Below are 25,663 nucleotides of genomic sequence, written 5' to 3' on the forward strand. Positions count from 1 at the left end.
GGACTGGGGCACGAACCCGTGTCCCCTGCATCGGCAGGCGGACTCTCAACCACCAGGGAAGCCCTGAGGGATTTTTAAGCAGGAAAATAATGACATGTTTAAAGGTGAACGTGTTTAAAAGATCACATGCTTTCATTTTGGTAATGGAATGGAAGATAATAAGCCAGGAGATTTGTCAGGAAGTTGTTTCACTAAACTAAGAGAGATTCGCAGCATGAGGACTGCTAAGGAGGTAGAATCAATAGGGCTGTGGGAGAGGGGAGAATTGAAGGATGGCATCCTTGTTTTTGGTTTGGTCTGTTGGCGACGACAGTGTTCTTTAAGGTGGAGAACCCAGGAGGTGGTTTGGGAAGGAACTCTGCACTTGTTTATGAATACGTTCATTTTTAAGCTGCTATGGAATATCCATGTGAGAGTGTCCAGTAGGCAGTTGGATTATAGGTCTGAACGTAAGAACTGAGTTCTGGGCTTGGAGCTAAACATTTAGATGCATTATCAGAGATCTGGACAGGCTGAGATTCCCCAAATGGTGCCCTATCCTTGTCTAGCATAACTATCATGGAAAAGATACACTGAATGTTTATCACCTTCAGGCACACTGTACCTTCAAGTTGTGCTGAAGAAGGGAAGGAATTGAAGGCTAAATTGTAATTCGTGGTTATGTCAAATCATTGCTGAGTTTCATTTTCTCTGGACAGTTCCAGGGGGGTCAGATGGTCCAAGTGGAGTGCTAATTTGCTCTGAAAACTACATCACCTATAAGAACTTTGGTGACCAACCAGATATCCGCTGTCCAATTCCCAGGAGACGGGTAAGGTCTTTGTTTGCCATAAGAGAAAATATATTTGTGTTTGTGAAATGAACTTAATTTTTGTAATTACAGTGTGGTCTCTTAATTTATCTGTTAATCAAGTTTTAGTTTCTTTGTAAATGTTGTTTTTAATAAAGCCAGTAAAATACCTTAACAAAAGCAAAACAAAATCTTTGAGAAAGGGATTTAAAAGTCAACACAATTCTATGTTGTACACCTGAAACTAGCATAATACTGTAAGTCAATTGTACTTCAGTTAAAAAAAAAACCAGCACAGTTTTCATTCTCGAAGAACCTATGGAGATTATCATTTTGAAATTCCTGAAAGTTTCTAGTTTGAAGAATCCAGGTATATTCATTGGAGATAAATTGTGTTTCATTCTTTCCCACCCCATTCCAACATACAGAAAAATCTAAAAGGAGAGAATGGTGAATTCCTGTATACCTTTCACTTAGATTCCCCAATTAATACTGCTTTGCTACATTTGCCTTTTCTTTCTTATGTATCTACAAATTTTTTTAGGCAAAACCATTTGAAGATAGGTTGTATGACACTGCAAGAATTTCCTAAGACGTAGCTCCTAAGAAGGAAGAAATTTTCCTACACTATCAATATTGTGCCCAAGAAATTTACCATTTTGAGTAATACAGTTATCTTACGTACAGTTCTCTCATTGTCTCCCCAAGTTCCCTTATATCTACCTTTAGTCTCCTTTAATTTAGAATATTTTCTCTCACCTTTGTTTTTTTTTTTTATGATACTGACATTTTTTTTGAGAGTCTGGGTTAGTTTTCTTATAGTTTGTCCCATAGTCTTTTTCCTCATGTTAACGTCCATGTTATATTTTTGATAGAATTATTACTTAGGTGCTGATATATATTTCTCATTACATTACATTAGGGGCACATAATGCTGATTTGATTCATTATTGGTAATGCTAAGTTGATCACCTGCTACTTCTCTTTGTTGTAAAGGTACCTTTTCCTTTTTGTAATTGGTGTGGAAACTAGTGAACTTTGAGACTGTGTAAATACTCTTTTCCCCCAAATCTTCTCACACAGTGGTTTTCCTCTCAATCAGTTACTACACTGGTGGTTGAAAATGGTGGTTTTATTGCTTTTAATTTTAAGTTTACTGTGGAAATCGTTAAGTATACAATTGGGCCTCCATATCTGCAGGGTTCTCATGAATGGATATGGAGGGCTGACTATTCCTTGTACTGCCCCATTTTATATAAGGGATTTGAGCATCCGTGGATTTTGGTATCTGGCGGCTCCTTGAACCATTCCCCTGCAGATATCAAGGGATGATTGTGTATATAATGAACTTCTGTGTACCCAGCTTCAGCAGTTATCAACAGCACATGGGTAATCTTATTTGATGTCTCAATTTCTCCTCTCACTGCACATTGTTTATCTTTTTAATATTAATTTATAGGTGCTGAGGTTAAATCTTTTAGGACTTAGTTTATCTAGTACATTGTATCTGAGTAAGATTCCATCAATTTTAGAATATCTGGTAAGATTAGCAAGTTAAATTCTTGGTAAGGAGTGATAAGTGATTCTGTTTAGTTGATCCGTTTAGTTGACCTGACTGCTAGGTGCTGTACTTGGCTTTGGGGCTGCAAAGAAGTATAAAACATGTTTTGCCCTTGAACTTACTCTCAGAGAAATACAAAATGTTGGAAACATTAAAAAAGAAAACCAAAGTCCAGCCAAGGGGGAATGCCCTTTGGAAATAAGGGCTGCTGATGATGCTTTGGATGTTATTGTCATGAACATGTAACAGTCTTTTATTCACAGCCTGAAATGATGATTCTTTAAATTTCATGTCTCTTCTCTGACATTTTTCTCTGGAGGTAGTTCTTGCCTTATTGATCTGATTAGGGTGTAGAGTGGAATTGTGGCTTTTTTTTTTTTAGACGTAAGCTTTATTATGTATTTACAGTAGACAAGAATTTTTGGTTATTGTGTTTTAGTCCTGTGACTGGCAGGCTGCTCTGGGTCAGAGCTTGCATGGAGAGGCTCCAGATGCCTCTAGGCCTTGGATGGCCCATATGATCCTTGTCGGTAAAGTGTTGAATTCCAGAAAAGGAGTACTCATTTCCAAGATGTTGGTTGTGTATTTGACTTTGCTAGAATGACCTGGATGATCCTGAAAGAGGAATGATTTTTGTCTGCTCTGCCACCCATAAGACCAAGTCAATGTTCTTCTTTTTGGCCCAAACTGAGCAGGGAGATATCTTTAAGATCACTTTGGAGACAGATGAAGATATGGTAAGTAGACCATGGAGGGAGGGAAAAAAATGAAAAAAAACTATTTGTTGTGGTTAGTCTAGTTAATGAAACTTTCTAAAGTTTCATCCTAATTTTAATTAAGTAACCTTATTTTAAAAACTGATATGTGCATTTAAGGTTTACAGAGTGGTTTTATAAACCATTTGTTCATTACAACTACTCTCTGAGATAGAAAGGATAATTTACAAGTTAAAAAAATGGAAACAGTGCCTTAACAAGTGATTGCCTAAGGTGTTAAAGCTTTTAAAGTTTGGAACTGGTACATGAATGTAGGTTTTCTCCCTCCGGTTAACAGATTTTTGGTCTGATCCCATATAATGTGAGAATGGGTAATGCCGTTTCTAGTGAATAACAAGAGAAAGCTCTCCATGTCTACTGAAAACTGGTAATATACACGATCTGTTACTTTTTTCATCCCATGGAGGAGTGCTAAACACCAGGCGATTTCTTAGATACCTGTTGAGCTCAGGAGGTGGCAAGTTTTTTTAGGCCAGGTAGTGAACATTTTTGGCTTTTGTGGGCCATGTGGTCCCTGCCTCAACTACTTAGCTCTGCCATTGTGGCACAAAAGCAGCTGTAAGCACCGTGGCTAGCCTGAGGGTTGTAGTTTGCTGACCGCTGGTTTGGATATGAAGGACAGTATTTTATTTGCTACTTTGCTTATTATACTATCTTATAATACTGGGCTGTTTTCTGTGGCGTGGCTTCACTTGCCTATGCACTAGTATCTTTTTCTCTTTCCACTCCAGGTTACTGAGATCCGGCTCAAGTATTTTGATACTGTGCCTGTTGCTGCTGCCATGTGTGTGCTTAAAACAGGCTTCCTTTTCGTAGCATCAGAATTTGGAAACCAGTGAGTAATCCTTTTATTACCTGATTTCACCCTGGTTACTATAAAAGTTGGCAGAAGGGAGATGTAGTTTCAAGGCTGTGGAGCTTTTCCCAAGAATGTTTTAGTTTCTTCAGAACAAGTTTTGCTCTCTTTCCCCTTCTATATCTTTCTCTTGGTGACTTCCTCTACTTTAGTGGCTTCAATCAATACCTGTAGGTAGCTGCAAAAAAACAAGCTTTAAAAGTGATCTCTCCTAAGCTTTTTGCTGGACATTTCATTGAATAAATATCTATTGAACTACTTAGTATTAAATATATGTTCCACAGACACTTCACTTGTATGAATCTTAAGTTGAAGCTCATCAGAACCCATAGCTTCCCAGCCACATCACCAGCCCTTCCAACCTCACTTTTTTTTTTTTTACATTCTTTTTTTTAATATTCTTTTCCATTATGGTTTATCATAGCATGTTGAGTATAGTTCTGTGTGCTATGCAGTAGGACCTTGTTTATCGATTCTGTATATAAAAGCCTACATATGCTAACCCCAACCTCCTAATCCATTCCTCCCCCAACCCCTCCCCCTTAGCAACCACCAGTCTGTTCTCTGTCTGTGATTCTGTTTCTATTTCATAGATAGGTTCATTTGTGTAATATTTTAGATTCCACATGTAAGTGATGTCGTATGGTATTTGTCTTTCTCCTTCTCACTGACTTCACTTAGTATGATAATCTCTAGTTGCATCCATGTTGCTGCAAATGGCATTACTTTGTTCTTTTTTTTTTAAGTTTTTATTGGAGTATAGTTGCTTTACAATGTTGTGTTAGTTTCTGCTGTACAGCAAAGTTACTTAGCTATACATATACATATATCCCCTCTTTTTTGGATTTCCTTCCCATTTAGGTCACCACAGAGCACTGAGTAGAGTTCCCTGTGCTCTACAGGTTCTCATTAATTATCTATTTTATACGTAGTAGTGTATATATGTCAATCCCAACCCCCCAGTTCATCCTGCCTCCCTTCCCCCCAGTATCCATATGTCCGTTCTCTACGTTTGTGTCTATTTCTGCTGTACAAATAAGTTCATCTGTTTCATTTTTCTAGATTCCACATATAAGTGATATTATGCGATATTTTTCTCTCTCTGACATCACTCTGTATGACAGTTTCTAGGTCTATCCACATCCCTGCAAATTGCACAGTTTCATTCCTTTTAATGTTGGAGTAATAGTCCATTGTATATATGTAGCATATCTTCTTTAACCATTTTTCTGTCAATGGACATTTAGTTGGTTTCCATGTCTTGGCTATTGCCATTCTCAGTATTTCTGTTAATATCTGATGGGGCAGTTCCAGCAACTTGAGTATAAAGTCTCGATTTTGCTGTCCTCTACAACTTTCAGTTGAATGCCAAGTTGTTTTTACTTCTGTATCCCTTTTTTTTTTGGTGTTAGTTTGAACTAGTTCCCTAGTTTGCTTATTGCAGTTCATTGTCTTTCCTGTAAAACTCGGCCTTTATAGAGTCATCTCATTAAGCAGACAAGACACACCCTGATGAAGTCATTTCCCCATCCCGTGTTATAGTCTCTGATGGCTTTTCATTGACAAATGGCTTAAGTCTGAACCCTAGCCTTGAATTTAAGACCAGTATTGAAGACTCCAAATTGCTTATGAGATAAGCCGCCATGGTCTTGCTTTCTAGTTCAGGTTTTGCCAGTATGTGGTAAAGTGTGTGCAGATCACTTACCTAATGCTATTTCTTCGTAATGAAAATGAAGGTGTTGTCTAGAATTCTGCAGTTCTATTCCAATTTTGCCTTGTCTCCAGTTCTCCCTTTCTTTAACATGCCTTTTACTCTTCCTCATTGACTTTATTCCAACTGTCATTTTATTACTCCTTTTCCCAGTTTATATACCTCTTTTGATGCATTTTTCATTTAGCCTATTGTTATGACTATTTTCATCCATTTCTAATTTTTTAGTTTTTTTAACAAGGAATTTTCATTGTAGAAAAGTTAGGAAAGTTCATGTAAGCAAGTATGTCTTCTGTAATCCTTCCACCCAAAGATAACATTTTTTGTGTGTAGCCTTCCTGTGTGTGTAGATTTTTAAATGTTTCTATGGAATTGCAACTATGCACTATATATTGTTTTGTAACCTGCTTTTTTTATACAGTAGTAAATAATAAATATTTTCCTTTACCAATGCGTACAGATCTTTAACATTCGTTTTTTGTTAGCACCTTTTCTCTCCCCCACTTTTTTGTGGCAAAATATATATAACAAAATTTCCCATTTTAACCATTTTTAAATGTTCAATTTGGTGGCATTAATTACATTTACAGTGTTGTATAACTATTACTGCCATTTTTCCAAACTTTTTTATCACTCCAGACAGAAACTCTGTACCCATTACGGAATAACTCCCCATTCCCCTTTCCTCCAGCGTCTGGTAACCTAAGTGGCATCATATAACATTTGTGCTTATTCTGTCTGGCTTATTTTACTTAGCATAATATTTTCAGAGTTCATATGTAGTAGCATGTATCAGCACTTTATTCTTTTTATCTCTGAATAATAATGCATTGTATATATGTATGTACCACATTTTGTTTATTTACCTGTTGATGGACACTTGGGTCCTTTCCACCTTTTTGGTATTGTGAATAATGCAGCATTGGACATTGGTGTGCAAATATCTGTTTTAGTCTTCGTTTTAAATTATTTTGGGTATGTACCCAAGAGTGGAATTTCTGGGTCATACCGTAATTCTTTTTAACTTCTTGTGGAACTGCTAAACGTTTTTATGGCTGCTGCACCATTTTACATTTCTAATGTATGAGGGTTTTTGTGGGTGTTTCATACAAATGCCAAACACTAATAAGTACTTTTTGTTGTAAGCATTTAGTAAATGTTGACTACTCCCATTTTTGTTATTTTTATTTTATTCTGATAATGAAGAAAGTTTTGGAAAATGAATAAAAGAGCAAATAAATAATGAAAATCACCCATAATCCTAGTATTCCAGAATAGTTACGTTTTAACATTGTATCTGCTTACAGTGTTTTTCCTTTCTTGTATTTATATGTACTTTTATTTTAGAGAACTGCATCAGTCTATAAAAAACTATTAGTCTACTATTTCAAATACGCAGTATATTCTAAAATTCTTTCCGTGTCAATAAGTCTGTATTTTTCACTTAAAATTATTGTTTTTTATTATGGAAATTTTCTAACGGGCACATAACAAGAGAGAATAGTATAATTAATGAACTTACGTGTGCCCATCACTCAGCTTCAACAAAGGCCAGCCCATGGCCAGTCTTGTTTTATTTATGCCTCCCCCCAATAATATTAATTTCTTTTTAAAATTAATTAATTAATTTTTGGCTGCATTGGGTCTTTGTTGCTGCGTGCGGGCTTTCTCTAGTTGCGGCGAGCAGGGGCTACTCTTCGTTGTGGTGCGCGGGCTTCTCATCGCGGTGGCTTCTCTTGTTGCGGAGCACAGGCTCTAGGCGTGCAGGCTTCAGTGGTTGTGGCATACAGCCTCAGTAGTTGTGGCTTGCGGGCTCCAGAGTGCAGGCTCAGTAGTTGTGGTGCACGGGCTTAGTTGGTCCGCAGCATGTGGGATCTTCCCGGACCAGGGCTTGAACCCGTGTCCCCTGCATTGGCAGGCAGATTCTTAACCACTGCGCCACCAGGGAAGCTCAGTGATTTCTTAATATAATAAAATAGCCAGTCAGTATTCAAATTTCTATATTGTCTCAATATTTCGTAAGTCGATTTGTTCGGATCAGAAGACTTTTTTTTTTTTTTTTGCGGTACACGGGCCTCTCACTGCTGTGGCCTCTCCCGTTGCGGAGCACAGGCTCTGGACGCGCAGGTTCAGTGGCCATGGCTCACGGGCCCAGCCGCTCTGCGGCATGTGGGATCCTCCTGGACCGGGGCACGAACCTGCATGCCCTGCATCGGCAGGCGGACTCTCAACCACTGCGCCACCAGGGAAGCCCTAGAGAAGACATTTTTAATGGCTACATAATATTTTATGGCTCTACCCCCTCTTGATGGATATTTAGGGTGTTTGTACTTCTGCTATTATAAACAGTGCTATAGGTTCTCTCACCTTCTGAGATGGCCCGCACTCTGTGGAGTATGTTTCTGTCTAAATAAATCCACTTCTTACCTATCAAAAAAAAAAAACAACAACAGTGTTATAGTGAACGTTGTAGGTGTATCTTTGCATGTTAGCTGAATAAAGCCATAGCTTAAATTTTTATATGCGGGATAAAATTTTGATAGGGAATGCCAAATTGTACTTCAAAAGATGACATCAGTTTACATTCCCACCAATGGTGTGTGAAATCTTTTTTCTTTTCACTACATGCAAGAGGGAGAGTTAACAAGCTCTTAAAAATCATTGAGTAAAAATGAGCAGTTCAGTCAATAGGAAAATGGGTGCAGGATTTGAGCATGCCTTTCATAGTAAAAGAAATACTAGTGGTCTAGAAGTGTAATATGTAAAAAGATTTTCAAGCTAATTCATAATTGAAGGAATGCCAATGAAAACAAGGTGTTGGGCTTCCCTGCTGGTCCAGTGGTTAAGACTCTGCCTTCCACTGCAGGGGGCTTGGGTTTGATCCCTGGTCCGGGAAGTTCCACGTGCCTCAAGGTGTGGCCAAAAAAAAGAAAAAGAAAACCACGAGGCGTTTGTTTTTTCACCTAGCCGATTGGCAGACATTAAAAACTTAGATAATAACCTGTCTTGATAAGGCTGTGGGTGGAGTCAGTAGCTGCAGACATATAAGGTATTCTATTCTTGCTCATTACCTTGTGCAGATAGTGTGTTTGCTGGGATTTACACATTCTAATTGTTAAGTCTTCTAAAAGTCTTTTTAGAAATAATACAGACAATGACTCCTTTTGTTCTAAAGAATCATAGTGTACATTTGTTGAGCACTTGTCTGTATGTAACAGGCACTGTTCTAAATGTTTTTCTTATATTGTTTCAGTTTGGGCTCCCCTGTAAGCAGAGCCCAAGACAAGGCTAGATTACTGGGAGGTAATTGCAGGAAGCAAGAGTGAGCGATCAGTGGGGAGAGGCAGGGAAAATAGGAAAAGCCAGTATTAAGGGCCCATTACTGAGGTTCCTGCTGTGGACATTGGAAACTGGCTTCTGTCAAGACCTGCTGAGAAGCATGCAGAATGCCTTTGAAAATTGCCCACCTGGGGGTTAACAACACCAGTTCCTCTCCCTCTTGGGTTGAAGGTTACCCCTGGGGGCATCAAGTCCCCTGTACATCCTGTTGCTCAGGCAGCCCCCAACGGGATAGATGTTCTGAGGGCAGAGAATAGAAAGACTACAGTGCACAGGTGGAATGCTTGTTAGAGTGAGATGGGTTTGAACTTGTGAGAAATCATCCATTACTGTTGCACCTGAAATCTGGAAGACTTAAGAGTGGAGATTTGGGGCATCAGAAACATGCTATGGATGTTAACTCATAAAGCAAACTTATTTATCAATCAGATACTTAATATAGCATTTATTATGTTTTAAGTACTTTACAAATAAATATTGATGCATAACATTCCCTGTAAGACAGTGCTGTTAACCCATTTATACTAAGGGCACTGGGGTCACAGAGAATTTAAGAAATTTGATCACACAGCTAAATCTAACTCAAAGCCAGACCAACTGGTTCCAAAGTTCCTGCTCTGAAGCACATTATAATCACAGAAACTGTTTTATCAAGATTCAGCCGAAGCAACCTTTCTTGTGATGGAGGTAGTGAACCCAGCATCCTCTTGGTTATCTGTGAAAGTGTCTTTGATGGGTGATCTTTATCATCTGTATATGGACATCTTGCCTGAATAAGAAGTTTGTATTATTTAACTTTTTCTTTCTTTTCAATGTGTTTGTAAATCATTCAAGGATAATAACCCTATTTGCTTTTTCGTAATTTAGCATAGAATCTGATGAGTTTACCAGAAGGGTTATATGCTGAGATTTATTTGGCTAACATTTATTGAGTGTCTTATGTATTTCAGACCCCGATTTAATCATTTTATCTTGCTCCTAAAAAGCTACACTGGATTGTTCAAAGTGCTTTGTATTGAAGGCTTGGTATATGACTTAAAGAATAAATATGACTAGCACTGTGATTTTATTTTAATTGAGCTGCTTCCCAAAAGTGTGCTCATTGCACACTCAGTTTATGACGGTATATTGTTACAGGTTATCTACTCCCAAATTGCTTTCCCTCTTTTATTTTTATTTTTGTGGTTTGCGTTTGAATCAGTTTACAGACCCCCAGAGGACAGACAGGAGAAGGGCAAGATGATTTTGTTGCTTATTGTCTCTGGATATGTTTATGTTTTGTTTCAGGAATAATACTACAGTATCTGCATACTTTTGTGAAATCACCAATTCTTGTTTTTTGTTAGATTTGGCCTGGTGACTGGTTAAAATAAGTGGTTATAGATTTTCTTTGGGTTTCATTTATCTATATTTCATTTTATTGGACAAAAACTATGCTTACTAGGTGCGATGCAGTGTTCTAAGTACTCATTGAATTATTTAGGAAGGTACCATTCAATTTTATAAATGAGGCAACTGAGGCAAAGAGAGATTAAGTAATAATATGCAGCTAGTTAAGCGGCAGAGCTAGGATTCAGACCCAGGTACTCTAGTGGAAGTCCAGTACGCTTTTTGTTTTTGTTTTTTTGCTGTACGCGGGCCTCTCACTGTTGCGACCTCTCCCGTTGCGGAGCACAGGCTCCGGATGCACAGGCTCAGTTAGCCATGGCTCACGGGCTCAGCTGCTCCGCGGCATGTGGGATCTTCCCGGACCAGGGCACGAACCCGTGTCCCCTGCATCGGCAGGCGGACTCTCAACCACTGCGCCACCAGGGAAGGCCAAGTCCAGTACTCTTAACCACTGTGATGCTAAGGTCCTGCCACTCTACCAGTTTGAATTCAGTAGTCTTAATTTCTTTATCCCTCTTTTTAAAGAAATAGAAAACCCCAGTCAGATAAGCAGAGATCTCAGACCATAGATGCTGACTTGATATTAAAGTGATTTATGAGCATTATGTTGATGGCAAACATCTTCAGACAGAAAATATTTTTTAAATGCTATTTGCTTTCTTCCTTCCAGTTTTATTGAGATATAATTGACATATAGCACTGTATAACTTTGAGGTGTTGCAGCATAATGATTTGGCTTACATACATAATGAAATGATTATCACAGTTCATCTCATTTGGTACAACATTGAAGAAGTAGGGAAAAAAATTTTTTCCCTTGTGTTGAGTACTCTTAGGATTTACTCTCTTGACAACTTTCATGTGTAACATATAGCAGTGTTAATTATATTTATCATGTTGTACGTCAGAAAATATTTTAACTAAAGTCTGCTTCTCCTTAGTTACTTATATCAAATTGCACATCTTGGAGATGATGATGAAGAACCTGAGTTTTCATCTGCCATGCCTCTGGAAGAAGGAGATACATTCTTTTTTCAGCCAAGACCACTCAAAAACCTTGTGCTGGTTGATGAGTTGGACAGCCTCTCTCCCATTTTGTTTTGCCAGGTGAGGGTCTTTCCAGTCACTCCATAATGAACAGTGCTAGCCAACTGTTTCTGAATCTGAATGAGTTTAAAGTTTTAACTCCAATTAAATTAAGGTCTAGTTTAAGAGGTTCATCAGCATATCTGAGGTATTGCCAGAGTATAAGGGTGAAGCACCTAAAGGTAGTTGGGTAATTAAAAACCATTACATAAATCCTTGGGCTTAAAAAAAATTTTTTTTAATGATAAAAATCATGTTTTATAAAAATTCAGACTGTACAAAAGATAAAAAGTAAAAGTCCAATCCCCAGTCTTTTCAACCCTCTATTCCACGGAGGCTGTGCCATTAATAGCTTCCTGTGATTGCTTCCAGACATTTTCTCTGCATCTATAAGTATTTGTGTGTTATACTTTTCTTTTTAATGTAAATATGCTCCTATCCTTTACAGTATTCTGAAGTAGACCTTTTATCACTTAACAGTCTGAATATCTGTATCTCATTTTAACACTCACTTCCTCCGTAAAGTACTCCAGAGACACTGGGATCAGTCAGTAACAGAACCTTTTTGGGAACCCAAGGTGGCCGAAGATGGGAATTGTGTCTCTCACTACTGGCACTCAAGTGTAGCAGAAATTTTACCATGCTGTTGCATCCTGGATTCCTGGGGTTCCAGTGACCGTTAGGCACCACCCTACCCTGTCTAGATGATTACACTTTTAGTGGAAGAGTTTTGCTCGCTGTGCCAGGGACACACAGTCAGTATTCAGGCACTCTTCCTGGTAAAATTAGCAGTTCTGAAGTTAACTGCTTTTGTTCTTTCTTTTTGAGAAAGGGTTAGTCCTGAGGGCAATAGAAAATAAGTATGAATAATTCCTAATTGGATTTTTACTGATTTTTTTTTTCTGCTTTCATTGGAATTTGAGGAGATAATTGTGTAAATAGTTTGTAGGTCAAGAATAAAATTAATAGGAAGTTCAGGTATCTGTAGCAGGGCTATAAGCATTTTTTGCTATGTATCTCTTTACTAGCCTAGTGAGGCTTCTGGATCCCCTCTGTGAATAATATTTTTAAATGCATATAGTAATAAATGTATGATAGCCAAGAGAGCAAATTATTTTTTAAATTGTGAAAAATTAGTATATGTGCTTCTGTAATGGGCTTAAAATAACAGGATAGTGCATTTAAAATAGGTGAGTTAATTTTTTAAAGAAGTCAGTATGAAGGTTGTATACGCTCACAACCCACATGCTCATCCTTGTTACAGTAGGATGCACTGACTTACAGTCAAGGATTTTCATTTGAATTGTACAGTTTGACAAAACTACAATACAAATAACTTCTTTCCACATGTTGATCAACAAATATTTGTACTGGAAAGCAGCTAGATGTCTATGGTGACTAGTACAAGAACACATGGCTTCCCCATTTGGTGGCAAACAGCCAGGTGCAGAGTTACCCCGTAATTGATCAGATACATCATAGGAACATCTGTAGTAGATAGGGCAGCTGTGGTCATGTGCGTTCTAACAGCAGATCTAGTAAATGTAATTTTGAAATAGTGATAAGGGAAATAATATTTGGAGATGTCTATAAACTTTAATATTGGTGACAAAATCACAGGTAACGATAATTAATTTATTGTCTATATTTTTGGTTGGAAGGAAATGCTGAGATTTCAGTTTGAGGTTATATAACAGATTCACTAATTGTAAGAAATATTTTGTTAACTCAAGAACTGATACACGTGGGACTTCCCTGGTGGTCCAGTGGTTAAGACTCCATGCTTCCACTACAAGGGGCACAGGTTTGATCCCTGGTCAAGGAACTAAGATCCCACATGCCACGCAGCATGGCAAGAAAAAAAAAAAAAGAACAAGCTTTTTTGGTTGGTAAAACTTGCTGCTTCAAACTGTTTGCTTTTTGGAACATTGGGTCTTTTCCACTCCATGCCCCCAGGGCCAGTAGCAATATTTAAGTCTAATAAACTAAAAAGTGGTTTGTCGCCCTGAGAACAATCAGGGTTGGGTATGGGAAAGTAGCAGAAGTAGACATTTTTTTCCCCTTTCTCTGTGCAGATAGCTGACCTGGCCAATGAAGACACTCCACAGCTATATGTGGCCTGTGGTAGGGGACCGAGGTCATCTCTGAGAGTCTTAAGGCATGGACTTGAGGTAAGATTGGAATTTCTAGATTATATGCAGGGTTTGGAGGAAAGCATTAACAAAGCAGCCTAAGGCTTTATTCTGATGAGATCAAAGATATATTTAATGTTTCTATGAAAGAAAAATGTTTTCTTCCTCCCCATTTCCATAAAATTTAGAGTTTAAATTTCTTATCCTTTAACATGTTAGCACAGTAGGCACATTTTTAAAATTTGGCAAGTAGGAATCAAAGGGGAGAAACATCGTCTGTTAGTTTCAGGTTCGGTCGCCATTATGTGGAGGTTAGGAAATCTGCATGGCACATTTTACTCCATTTCCTTTTAGTGTTGGTCTTTTTTCGTAGCTTTTAGATACTTATATTTTTAACTATGTTAATATTGTGTTTATATTTTTGTATCTTATTTACATTCCTGATTACTGTGTGCTCTTATGTCATTTTTTGTTGTTGTTATACGCGGGCCTCTCCCTGTTGTGGCCTCTCCCGTTGCGGAGCACAGGCTCCGGACGCACAGGCTTAGTGGCCATGGCTCACAGGCCCAGCCGCTCTGCGGCATGTGGGATCTTCCCAGACCGGGGCACGAACCCATGTCCCCCTGCATCGCCAGGCAGACTCTCAACCACTGCGCCACCAGGAAAGCCCTGTCATGTCATTTTTAATATTTTTGCAATATATTTTCACAGTGGGTGGATTAGAATTTATTTAATGAATCCTTTATTTTTTTAATATAATTTAATTTATTTTTTATATGGCAGGTTCTTATTGTGTATCTGTTTTATACATATTAGTGTATATAGGTCAATGCCAATCTCCCAGTTCATCCCTCCACCCTCCCACCTCCCACAGTGAATCCTTTATTGTTGGACTTTTTAGGTAATATGGATACTCAAAATTACTATCTCAAATCCCACACCCTCTTCTCATCATGGTTCTAGTGTTGATGGCTGTTAGCAAGTGCACTGGACTTGATTTTGTTAGGAGTAAAATAAAGCTTTTTCTGACACTTTGCTCTTAGAGGTTGGGGTTGAGCAGGCTCCAGGCTCTTAGAGGCCCACTGCCTGGTTTTGGAAATTTTTATTGGAACACAGGGAAGATGACCTTGGTTTTGAATTCTGGCTCTACTACTTAATAGCTATTACTGAGCTTTATAGGACCCGCCTTAAAGGATTGTTGTGTGAATTAAATGAGAATGTGTATGAAGCACTTAGCTCAAGTTCTGGCATATAGTCACTGTTCAATAAATGTTAGCTATTAATATTGTAGTTTCAGAGAATTCAAAAAATTTTGACTGCCAAAATATTCATCAAGTCACCAAATTTTCGATGACTTGAACCCAATTTAGACCAGTAGTTCTTTTTTTTTTTTTTTGCGGTACGCGGGCCTCTCACTGCCATGGCCTCTCCCGTTGCGGGGCACAGGCTCCGGACGTGCAGACCCAGCAGCCATGGCCCATGGGCCCAGCCGCTCCACGGCATGCGGGATCCTCCTGGACCAGGGCATGAACCCGCGCCTCCTGCATCGGCAGGTGGACTCTCAACCACTGCGCCACCAGGGAAGCCCTAGACCAGTAGTTATTGATTAGTTACTTACTGCTAATCAGATCCTGTCTAGCATCTAATTAAAGCAAGCGCTCAACACAAAAAATACATGTATGCATTAACAGAAAATTTTGTGTACCATGTAAGAGATAAAGGACCCAATTAAGAATCATTGTTTGTGAGTCCTCTGCTTCCTCCTAATTTTTTCCAATTCTATTTAAAAAAATTTATGTTATATAAAACTTTTTAAATTGTTGGACGTTGCTTTTTTCCTGTATATCTATTTGTTGAACCTTGTTGTCTAGCTAGATTATGGTCTCAGTTGAACACGGTCACTGTCAGATATTACATTTGGTGTATAGAGTGTGGTATACCTGACATTTATGTTTTATTGATGGTGAAGTTTTCCAAGATTCTCCTGTACCACGATCAAGTATTCCTGCTATTATTACGTCAGTAAACCAACAAAAGGGTAATGTCTTTCATGTATATACGAGCGTTCTTCCTATAAGATGTAGTTCCACTGTACAGTATAATAGGCTGCCTAATTTTTTATTTCTAGGTCATTGAAAAAATATTTAATAGAATTTTTATTTTTGAATGTTTTTAGATTTACAGAAAAATTGCAAGGATATTACAGACAGTTAATGTATAACCCACACCTAGTTTTCTCCTCTAGATCATTTTGAGTTCATCTTATGTATTGCATTTACTCTCATTTGAGAGCCTATAGGACATTCAGAGGATTCTTGACTCTGACCTTAAGGAGCATAAGAATCTAGTAGGAAGGACAAAACAATTCCTCGAATCACTTTTTAGGTAAGTGTCCTAAGAGGTGGTGATTGTGATTCCTGTGAGAACTTATGAGGAAGAGATGACTGCCAGCCAGGAGAATAAGGGAAGATTTTTCCTAAAGAATGTGGCATTTGAATTGTTCTGTGAAGGGAGATGGAATTTGGCCTTGAGGGAACAAAGAAAAGAAATGAGGGGCTTCCCTGGTGGTGCAGTGGTTAAGAATCTGCCTGCCAATGCAGGGGACACGGGTTCAAGCCCTGGTCTGGGAAGATCCCACATGCCGCAGAACAGCTAAGCCCGTGCTCCACAACTACTAAGCCTGCGCACCAGAGCCCGCGAGTCACAACTTCTGAGCCTGCATATCACAACTACTGAAGCCTGTGTGCCTAGAGCCTGTGCTCCGCAACAAGAGAAGCCACCGCAGTGAGAAGCCCAAGCACCACAGAGAAGAGTAGCCCCTGCTCGCCACGACTAGAAAAAGCCCGCGCGTAGCAACGAAGACCCAACGCAGCCAAAAATGAGACGAATACAATAAAATGAATTAAATAAATACGTTTTTTAAAAAAGAAAGAAATGGGATGCTAACTTAGATGGACTGTTTCATACCCACGTGCTAACTTTGAGGAGGATGCAGGCATGTTATACCCAAAGGAAGCGCTTGGCCTTGGCTGCAACAACTGTCCTAGATGTTCCATCACTTCTTGCTGAAGTCTATTATGGGAATTGCCAGTACGTCTAGTGTTTTGGTTCTTATGTTCTTTTTGACTAGATGGTTCCAATGTTTTAATCAAGTATACAGTGTGAGCCCTGCTATGTTGGGGCTGTATTATCTAGTGTAGTTGTAAGCAAGGGGATGAGTTTCATGCTCACTGGATCTGTGGTTTGTCTCCTCTGTCAGGTATCAGAAATGGCTGTCTCAGAGCTACCCGGTAACCCCAATGCTGTCTGGACAGTGCGTCGGCACATTGAAGGTAAGCAGCCCTTTCCCAACAGTCAAAATGAGGGTCTGGGTGCCACTGACAATAGAAGGCTTAAGAGACTGCATTCATAATGCTTCTATATCACATCATCTAGCACCATATACTAGAAACTTCTTCTGACTCAACACCATGTTTTTGAGGCTCTCCCAATCAGGGTGCCTTCACTTACTACTTTTTGTACTTATGGGTAAGGGGAGCATAGGGTGGCTGTTAATATTCAGTACATATACACTTGAGTATCATAGATAGAGCTGTTGTATGTTGTGTTCTTTGACTGTATTCATCTTTAAGATACTCTTTCCATTTGTGTGAGGACTATGGTGTAAAGGAAAGTTTTTGCTTCTTTTTTCTTCAACGATGTTTTCTCTCATTGTGCTGAAATCACAGTGAAATTAAAGGTATTATTCTGGGTATTAAGAGATTGGTAAAGCTTGTTAATGCTCAATAGGTATAGTAGTTGTGTTTAATAAGGAAAGTGGAGGTTGATTGAATAGAATCAGAATTTTAGAGTGAGTGGAAAAGAAGGGATGGAGGAAAGAGGAAGTCTGAGCTCCGGAATAAAAATGGTCACCTCATCCTAAAAAATTGAAAGTTATGCGAAAATTTATTTTAGTGCAGTAGCAGGAAAGTCTTGTGACAACTGAATTTCATTTCCTTAGAGATGAAACTCAATTCTCATTTTCTCTTTGATTCTTTGGGATCATAGGTCATTTCTATTCCTAGACCTCATTTTCCTCTTGTTCCCTCAGGAATGTGGGACTGGCCAATATACAAAGCTTTTTCAAGAAAACAGCTGGAAATCTTCCTGCTATTTAGATGTTTTGGTTGTATGGAACAAACTTAAGGGAGCTGGGAAATGTGGAGGAGGGAAATCTCGTTTCTATTAATAGAGTACACATTTTAGTGGATTTTGTCTCATGTAAGCATTGTAATCCAATCTGAGTTGAGTAGAAAGGAAAAAAAAGTGAATAGGAAATTAGTAGGTTCATTTTAGCTGAAAAGGTAATTAATTATTGGATGATTGGTTTTGAAAGATTTCCCCATTTTGTGTAATGTCTTCATAAAGAAACTGGTCACTGTTGATGTTCAGCTTTAGCTTGGTGGCAGATTGGCTGGTTGATATTTAGGCTCTTGAAAACATTTCCCAGACTGTTTGAATTAGAAAGAGCCTTTGAGATAAAACCTAGTTTGCTCCTCTTTTTTTGTTTGTTTTTGTTTTCACTTATTAAACTTTACTGTAAAATCAATTTAGATTTGCAGGAAAGTTAACCCCTCATTTTTATGAAGAAGGCCGAAAATCACAGGCATTGACTGTTCCCAGATAGGGCACCTAGGTAATAGAGAGTGAAAGCGGTGTCTCCCGAGTCTCAATCCAGTGTTCATTTGACTAACCCTATAGTGAGTTTGGGTCATGCTGGTTTTCTAGGATAAGTTCAGTATTCTCATCCTGCTACCTTGTAATTAATATAGGACTCTACTCTCAGGGCATGTGCCATCTAAAAAAGAAGATAAGTATAAAAAACTGTTGTGGGCTTCCCTGGTGGCGCAGTGGTTGAGAGTCCGCCTGCCGATGCAGGGGACATGGGTTCGTATCCCGGTCCAGGAGGATCCCACATGCCGTGGAGCGGCTGGGCCCGTGAGCCATGGCCGCTGGGCCTGCGCGTCTGGAGCCTGTGCTCTGCACCGGGAGAGGCTACAACAGTGAGAGGCCTGCGTACCGCAATAAAAACCAAAACCAAAACAAAAAACTGTTGTGTGTTCTGATGTGATGAAAGGCACAAGCATGTTGCCAGGAGGGGTTAGAGGAGAGGGAACAGGCATGTGTTTGAGAATCAGGAAAGGCTTTTGGGGTAAGGTAGATAAGTTCGTGATCTGTGGTATGTTGCATGATGGAACTTGTAGCTGAAAAGTTTTGTCCTCTAGATACCAAAATCTAGGAAATGATTACATCTGATAAATTTTACTCTTTAGAAACTATAATTTGGGTGATCACCCACAAAACAGGTCAAGTTCTCTCTGTTCATTCTCTTTCCAGATACCCTAAGTTAGTATTCCACATGTCCACACATGCTGCAGTCTTCCAGGCAACTACTAACCTTGGCTGGTACTTGGTGATGCACACTACCAATACCAAGCCTTTTTTTCTCTTCCACAGGTGGCTGGTGAAGGTGCTGATCACCACAGGTGTGTACCTTGTACCTATTGCTAGGGTCTACTATGGGGTCTTAGAGATTACCCAGGGAGAGGGACCTGCACAAAATATTGAGGCTGCCCTGGTAGCATCTTTCAGAGGGTAACTTTGCAGTTTGCTCTCCATGTGCAGTGTTAGTGATGCACACCCATCTGCCTGTATGTTAAATAGTCTGAGGCAGGAATCACTTTCTCCCACAGAATATGGAACATTTGATTAATTTGCCTCTCATTAAGCTAAAAGAGGCTGTAGCTAGAAAATCTTAACTTCATACTCTCCCTTGATGTTTTTGTATGTACCACATGTACTGACTGAAAGATTAGGTCCTGGAGAAAGCCCCCCTTTTTTCTCTTTTGAGTATAATCAAGATTGTGCTGAGGCAAGACAAGCACTGAGTAGTCTGAGTATAGAGTGAGAATGAGACATTGGAGGCCTAAATCATCTGGATGGTCACTCACTTTTCCCTTTGGAATAGTGAGCTGTTTTTTGAGCCTGAGATACTCAGGGGAGATAAGGCAGGGGAAAGAAGAAGAAAGCATTCCCTATTCTGTGGGCTGCTTCCGTATTGCTCAGACAGATAGAAGTCCTGTTTAACTGAGACAAAGATGTGTTCTCATATCCTAATAGATTCTTCACTGAGGTTTGAACTCATGGTCATTTATATGAAATTTGAAACCTCTGGAAGAAGGCAACATAGATTTCGTAGTTTACAGTCATGTATCTTGACTGAAGCTTGATTTTGTTCTGAAGTCCACCTTTTAACCTATAACCTGCCTAGGACACAAGAGCAGCTTATCTGTTTCTGGTCCTCCTGGCCGTAGAATGGAAAGGGTAGAAGTTACAGTGTGCTTAGTATTTACAGGGTAGTGGATATTTTGAGGAAATCCGTGATGTTAAGCAGCTTTCAGATGTCAGTCATTGCTTTACTCCTTGTTGAACTGCCCAGCAAACATAAGACCCTATTTAAGTCCACCGAGCATCTCTTTATTTTTATACCTGAGCAGTCTGGGGCCTTAGGTCAGAGGAAGGATAAGGGCCCAGGCAGCCCTTTTCCCTCACTCCCCTCATTCTCTGCATGTAAGTTATAAATGTATGGTTTCTTTTCTGGAAGCCCGCCTTTTCCCTTGACTGAAGGAAGAGGCCGAAATCCTGACCAGTTTGAGCCCGTTTTTGTTTGGCTTTAATTTGCTCTGGCACAGCTTTTAAGATACAAGGTTTCAGTGTTGAGAACATGGGAAGGGACACAATATTTATATAATGTTAAAATTAAGCAATTCCTGTTACTTTTACATACCAGAAACTTCCAGTTCAAAAACTGAGAGCTGGAGCAAAGCTTCCAAGCTTGGTGTTGTGTGGAGAGTGAAGATGGTTTTGTTGTGCGCTATTAAGGCATCCATTTCAGAGACAACCACGTCCACACTCCATGTTTTATGATGGCGAACAGTGCGGTCTTCTTACAAAGCCATTTTATAAGGTGTCCCCAGGCATGCGATACATGTTGACAGTTACAGTAAAGTAATCTAAAACCAATTATCTGCTTGTTCAGTGTTATTCCTTATGGTGGAACCCTTGCTCTGGATTCCTAGATTATACCCATTGGGAAAGATCTTTGATCCTTGCCTTTCAGCCACTCATTCAGTGCACACGTATTATTAACTGAAGCAACAGTTTTGCAGGATAGTACTTACCCTTACTATGAGGCATCCTCATAAATTATATTTATTTCTATATATTTGTATTTTAAAATGCTGATTGCAGTCCACCAAATTGGTTTTATGTCCTGCTAATAGGTGAGAATGCTACTATAGATTACACTGATAATACATTTTCATCTGGCTCCTTTTTCTGTAAAGAGCACTGATTCTGCTGAACTCATTGAGTAATCTTAGTTCAGCTGAATGGCCCTTGGAGCACTCAAAATCCAGACTGTGTCCTTGATGGGAGTGGGGTGGATCAGGCCTATGGTGTTGAGCTCTGACAGGGACTCAGGCAAGCAGGATCCTTCAGCTGCTTCTGCTAAGAGTGAGGTAGCCACTCTAATTTAGTACCTTGTCTGCTTGTCATTCTATCCCTTGTTTGCCTGATTTCTGTGTGAAGGGGACAAGAAGAGGGGAATTGACATAGAAAATTCAAATGTAAAGTAGGAAAATCTCAATTCATCTCAAAAAAATGAACATACATTTATTCAGCATTTATCAAGCTTTATGCCAAACATTGTGCTGGATGTGGTAGATACATACAGAGGTTGTTTTATGTTGTAGGGTGGAATGTGTAGGAAGTAGACAGCTTTTAACTGTGGGATCTGTGTGAGAAACTTTTGGGGTTGCCTGTGTACCTCTGACCTCCTTGAAAAACTTGTTGGTGTTTGTTTATCCAAGTACATTTTATTAAATGAAAAGCAAGTTCTAATAGGATTGCTCATGACCATCGAATGGTTATATTTTTTAATGTGAAAAACTAGAGAGTTCAAGGGCTGACAATATAAACTACCACCCCACCACCACCACCCCACCCCTCCCTGGTTATCCAGTCTTCTTACATCATTCCTTTTGGGACATCCTAGGATTCTCAGTTTCCAACCCTAGAATGACTTAGTCTCATGGAGGCTTAAGTAATCACTATTTTATTCATTAGGTCTTGTGTTCCCACATAAGATACTTGTGGAAGAAGATGGGGATCTTTCTTGATTATAGGGAGTATCTCTTAAGAATGGATTGTAATTGGCATCTGAAACTCTAGCTTGAGTACATATAAATATTGTATACAAAATTTCCTCTTGCTTTGTTCTCTCGCATTTTTCTAGTAAATGTCTCAAGAAAATATTTTCAAAGGTATTAGATGTGGGCATGTCTACTTTATGTACTGTTTAGCCATTTAAGGAAGCAAAGTATATCTGTAGGCTGTTACGACCTTTAATTATCTTTTGGATCATCCTGTGCTGTTTGCCACATGACTGTGTGTGATGACTACGCATAGAAGAAATGCCTTGGAAGGTTTCTGAAGAGAATGCTTAGTGTGTCTCATTTGGCTTTGTAACTAATGAGTTCTTAGCTAACCCACTTCTTTCTTCTCTTTGCTTTTCAGATGAGTTTGATGCTTACATCATTGTGTCTTTCGTGAATGCCACACTTGTGTTGTCCATTGGAGAGACTGTAGAAGAAGTGACTGACTCTGGGTTTCTGGGCACTACCCCAACCTTGTCCTGCTCCTTGTTAGGAGATGATGCCTTAGTGCAGGTGAGGGTTCTCAGAGAGCTGTTTAACCTGCTCACCTTACTTTATCCTTTCTTTGACCTCATTATGGTGTAGATTGCTGGGTTCACATTTAAGGAGCTTTGAACTTCTTTGAAATGGGTGCTGCAAAACATGAACTTTTTTGAAGTTAAACTTGCCTGGTACCTCTTAACTCTTTTTTGTCATTGACCCAACTGGTGCCTCAAATACAGTGCCTCTAGATCTGACAGATCTGATAGGTGTGAGGGTCATGCTTGAGTGATGAGTCAAATTGCTAAAGTTGGGTTTCTTTCTGTTACTGCCTCAAGGTGTATCCTGATGGCATTCGGCACATACGAGCAGACAAGAGAGTCAATGAGTGGAAGACTCCTGGAAAGAAAACAATTGTGAAATGTGCAGTGAACCAACGACAAGTGGTGATCGCCCTGACAGGAGGAGAACTGGTCTATTTTGAAATGGATCCCGTATGTTATTTTACCGTTCACTGTGGGACTTAATGTAGGGTTCAGAGGTGAAGATGGGAGTTGCAGTCCAGGTATCTAGATTATATATTCATAAGAAAGGGGAATGAACACTACCAAATGTAGAATAGTTGGCTGGTGGGAAGCAGCAGCGTAGCACAGGGAGATCGGCTTGGTGCTTTGTGAAGACCTAGGGGGTGGGAAAGGGAGGGTGGGAGGGAGGGGATATGGGGACATGTGTATGCATATGGCTAATTCACTTAGTTGTGCACACAAAAAACTAACACAGTATTGTGAAGCAATTATACTCCAATAAAGGTCTATTAAAAACATAAAAAATAAAAAATAAATTTAAAAATGAAAGGGAAATGAGAAGGGAAAGTGTCCCAAAGCCCTTTACAAGGGGGTTGGAGGTGGATATGTTTTCATGTCTTTAATTCTAATTGGAGTTATGAAATGCCATCTTAGCAATGAAACACTTTTTCTGCCCTTCACAATCTAGTTTTCCACCAGATACTTGCCATATGTTTAGTTTCTGCAATCTGAATCAATTTCAGAAATTTTATTTTACTTTTATATATGGAAGGATGTTAGGAGTATTTAATTATGTTCTTAAGAAGTCTCTGGATGTGGCCAACTTGTATAGTCCAACTGTACCTATGATTGAGGGGTTTTGTCTTTAACTGCCATATTTGAATTCTCTTTCACCCAGAGTATTTTCATGAACAAATAAACAATTTTATGTATTTTCATTTCCTGAGAGCTAGGTTGGCTTAGAAAATTTGTGGTGCATTATATTTGTCAAGGGTCTCTTGATTCTCTTGTCAGTAGTTTTGCTTTCCATTAGCCTGTAGAGTTTAGTCTTGGAACCTTAGGTAGAGGTATTCTTGGTCATTGATTATAGTAAGAAGAGTGCGAGGAAGCAAAAAGGAACTTAACAAGCCCCCTTTGTTCTCCAGGCCCAGGGTTTGGGGGCAAGTTCGAGTGGTTTGTGACCTCTCTCTGTCTTCATTCCTGTAGTCAGGACAGCTGAATGAATACACAGAGCGGAAGGAGATGTCAGCAGATGTGGTGTGCATGAGTCTGGCCAATGTGCCCCCTGGAGAGCAGCGGTCTCGCTTCCTGGCTGTGGGTCTGGTGGACAATACTGTCAGAATCATCTCCCTGGATCCCTCAGTGAGTGTCACTCTCAACTTTAAGGATCATCCACTTGGAACCTGAGCACCTGACCCATTTTTGATGTCCCTTTCTGAGATCAGCTGGGCTGGACTCTGAAATCTCCACCTGCTGCTTCTCCTGATTATTGTAGCAGCACATCTCAGGAGTCTTCTGCAGTGCCTGCTTCTTTGGCTTATGGCTTGATTCCCTTTTTTAGTTTAAACAGAAACAAAAAAAAAAATCCAAGACTGTTTACAGAAAAGGGCCTTGGATGACTTTAAAGAGGTGCCCTTTGCATATTTACTTTTACCATTATCCACTTTTGCAAAAAAAAAAAAGGAAAGCACAATCCTCTCCAGAGATTGTTCTAAGGTTCAGTCTAAATAGAACTCCTTTTTCAGGTTTTCCCTGTCCATGAGAAAGAGTTGTTCTTCACTTCTAGAATTAGATTTCTCTGGGTAGGTTTTTTCCAAAATTGGTCACTTCCCATGTTTTATTCTTTTCTCTTTCCCCCTTAGGACTGTTTGCAACCTTTGAGCATGCAGGCTCTCCCAGCCCAGCCTGAGTCCTTGTGTATTGTGGAAATGGGTGGGACTGAGAAGCAGGATGAGCTGGGTGAGAGGGGCTCTATTGGCTTCTTATACCTGAATATTGGGCTACAGGTAAGAGATCTAGAAGCTCACATTGTTGGTGTCAGGGCTTCTTTTACTTTCATGACTCCTTTGTTCAATAATGTGCCTATGGTTTCAGTTACCCACCTTATGAGAAGTGAGCAGTGCTGCTCTGTGTTCCACTTATTTCAGCTCTAAGTAGAACAAATCAGGCCTAGAAAAAAGTATTTTTATGAAGAGTTTTTGATAAAAATGCTTAGCAATCACTTCTGTGGCAGAACTAGATGGGGTTCTTAAGAGTTGCCTGTACTCACAGTATGTACCTTTTGAAACTAATACGGTTGTCTTTTGGTATCCTTGGGGGATTGGTTCCAGGATCTCCCTTGGATACCAAAGTCTGAGGATACTCAAGTCTCTTATATAAAATGGCATAGTAATTGCATATTCTCATATACTTTAAATCATCTCTAGATGACTTAATTATCTAATACAAGGTAAATGCTATATAAATAGCTGCTGCAAATTCAAGTTTCGGTTTTTGGAATTTTCTGGAATTTTTTTTTTCCCCTCAAATATTTTTGATCTATGGTTGGTTGAATCCATGAATTCAGAACCCCTGGATACGGAGGGTCTCACAGTTCATAATGGGCTCCATTAGCAATAGAGGGCCCCTAGATGTTCCCTGTTGTCAAAGCACCTGAGCTCTTCATGGCCCGAAAGCCAGGAACCTAAGGATCAGAGATTGTCAGGGGTTTTGACCATATATTGATACTTTTCATTTTCATCTAGGCCAGGTACTTTTTTCTTTTTTTTTTTTTCTTTTTTTGCGGTACGCGGGCCTCTCACTGTTGTGGCCTCTCCCGTTGCGGAGCACAGGCTCCGGACGCGCAGGCTCGCGGCCATGGCTCACGGGCCCAGCCGCTCCGCGGCATGTGGGATCTTCCCAGAACGGAGCACAAACCCGTGTCCCCTGCATCGGCAGGCGGACTCCCAACCACTGTGCCACCAGGGAAGCCCTGCTTTTTAAT

General features: G+C 39.6%; 1 protein-coding gene across 1 annotated transcript in view; it reads left to right on the forward strand.

Annotated features, from left to right (window-relative positions):
- Positions 1–25,663, forward strand: part of SF3B3 (splicing factor 3b subunit 3) — a 46,822-nt gene that overhangs the window by 9,159 nt on the left and 12,000 nt on the right. The window contains exons 6-15 of the mRNA XM_007462961.1: positions 699–811; positions 2,951–3,088; positions 3,859–3,962; positions 11,364–11,529; positions 13,584–13,679; positions 16,900–16,972; positions 22,257–22,408; positions 22,714–22,869; positions 23,887–24,042; positions 24,543–24,686. Coding sequence (XP_007463023.1) covers positions 699–811; positions 2,951–3,088; positions 3,859–3,962; positions 11,364–11,529; positions 13,584–13,679; positions 16,900–16,972; positions 22,257–22,408; positions 22,714–22,869; positions 23,887–24,042; positions 24,543–24,686 — 1,298 coding nt within the window. The remainder of the gene's footprint in view (positions 1–698; positions 812–2,950; positions 3,089–3,858; positions 3,963–11,363; positions 11,530–13,583; positions 13,680–16,899; positions 16,973–22,256; positions 22,409–22,713; positions 22,870–23,886; positions 24,043–24,542; positions 24,687–25,663) is intronic.

Source organism: Lipotes vexillifer, unplaced genomic scaffold, assembly GCF_000442215.2.
Source record: "Lipotes vexillifer unplaced genomic scaffold, Lipotes_vexillifer_v1.1 scaffold70, whole genome shotgun sequence".
Classification (NCBI taxonomy): domain Eukaryota; kingdom Metazoa; phylum Chordata; class Mammalia; order Artiodactyla; family Lipotidae; genus Lipotes; species Lipotes vexillifer.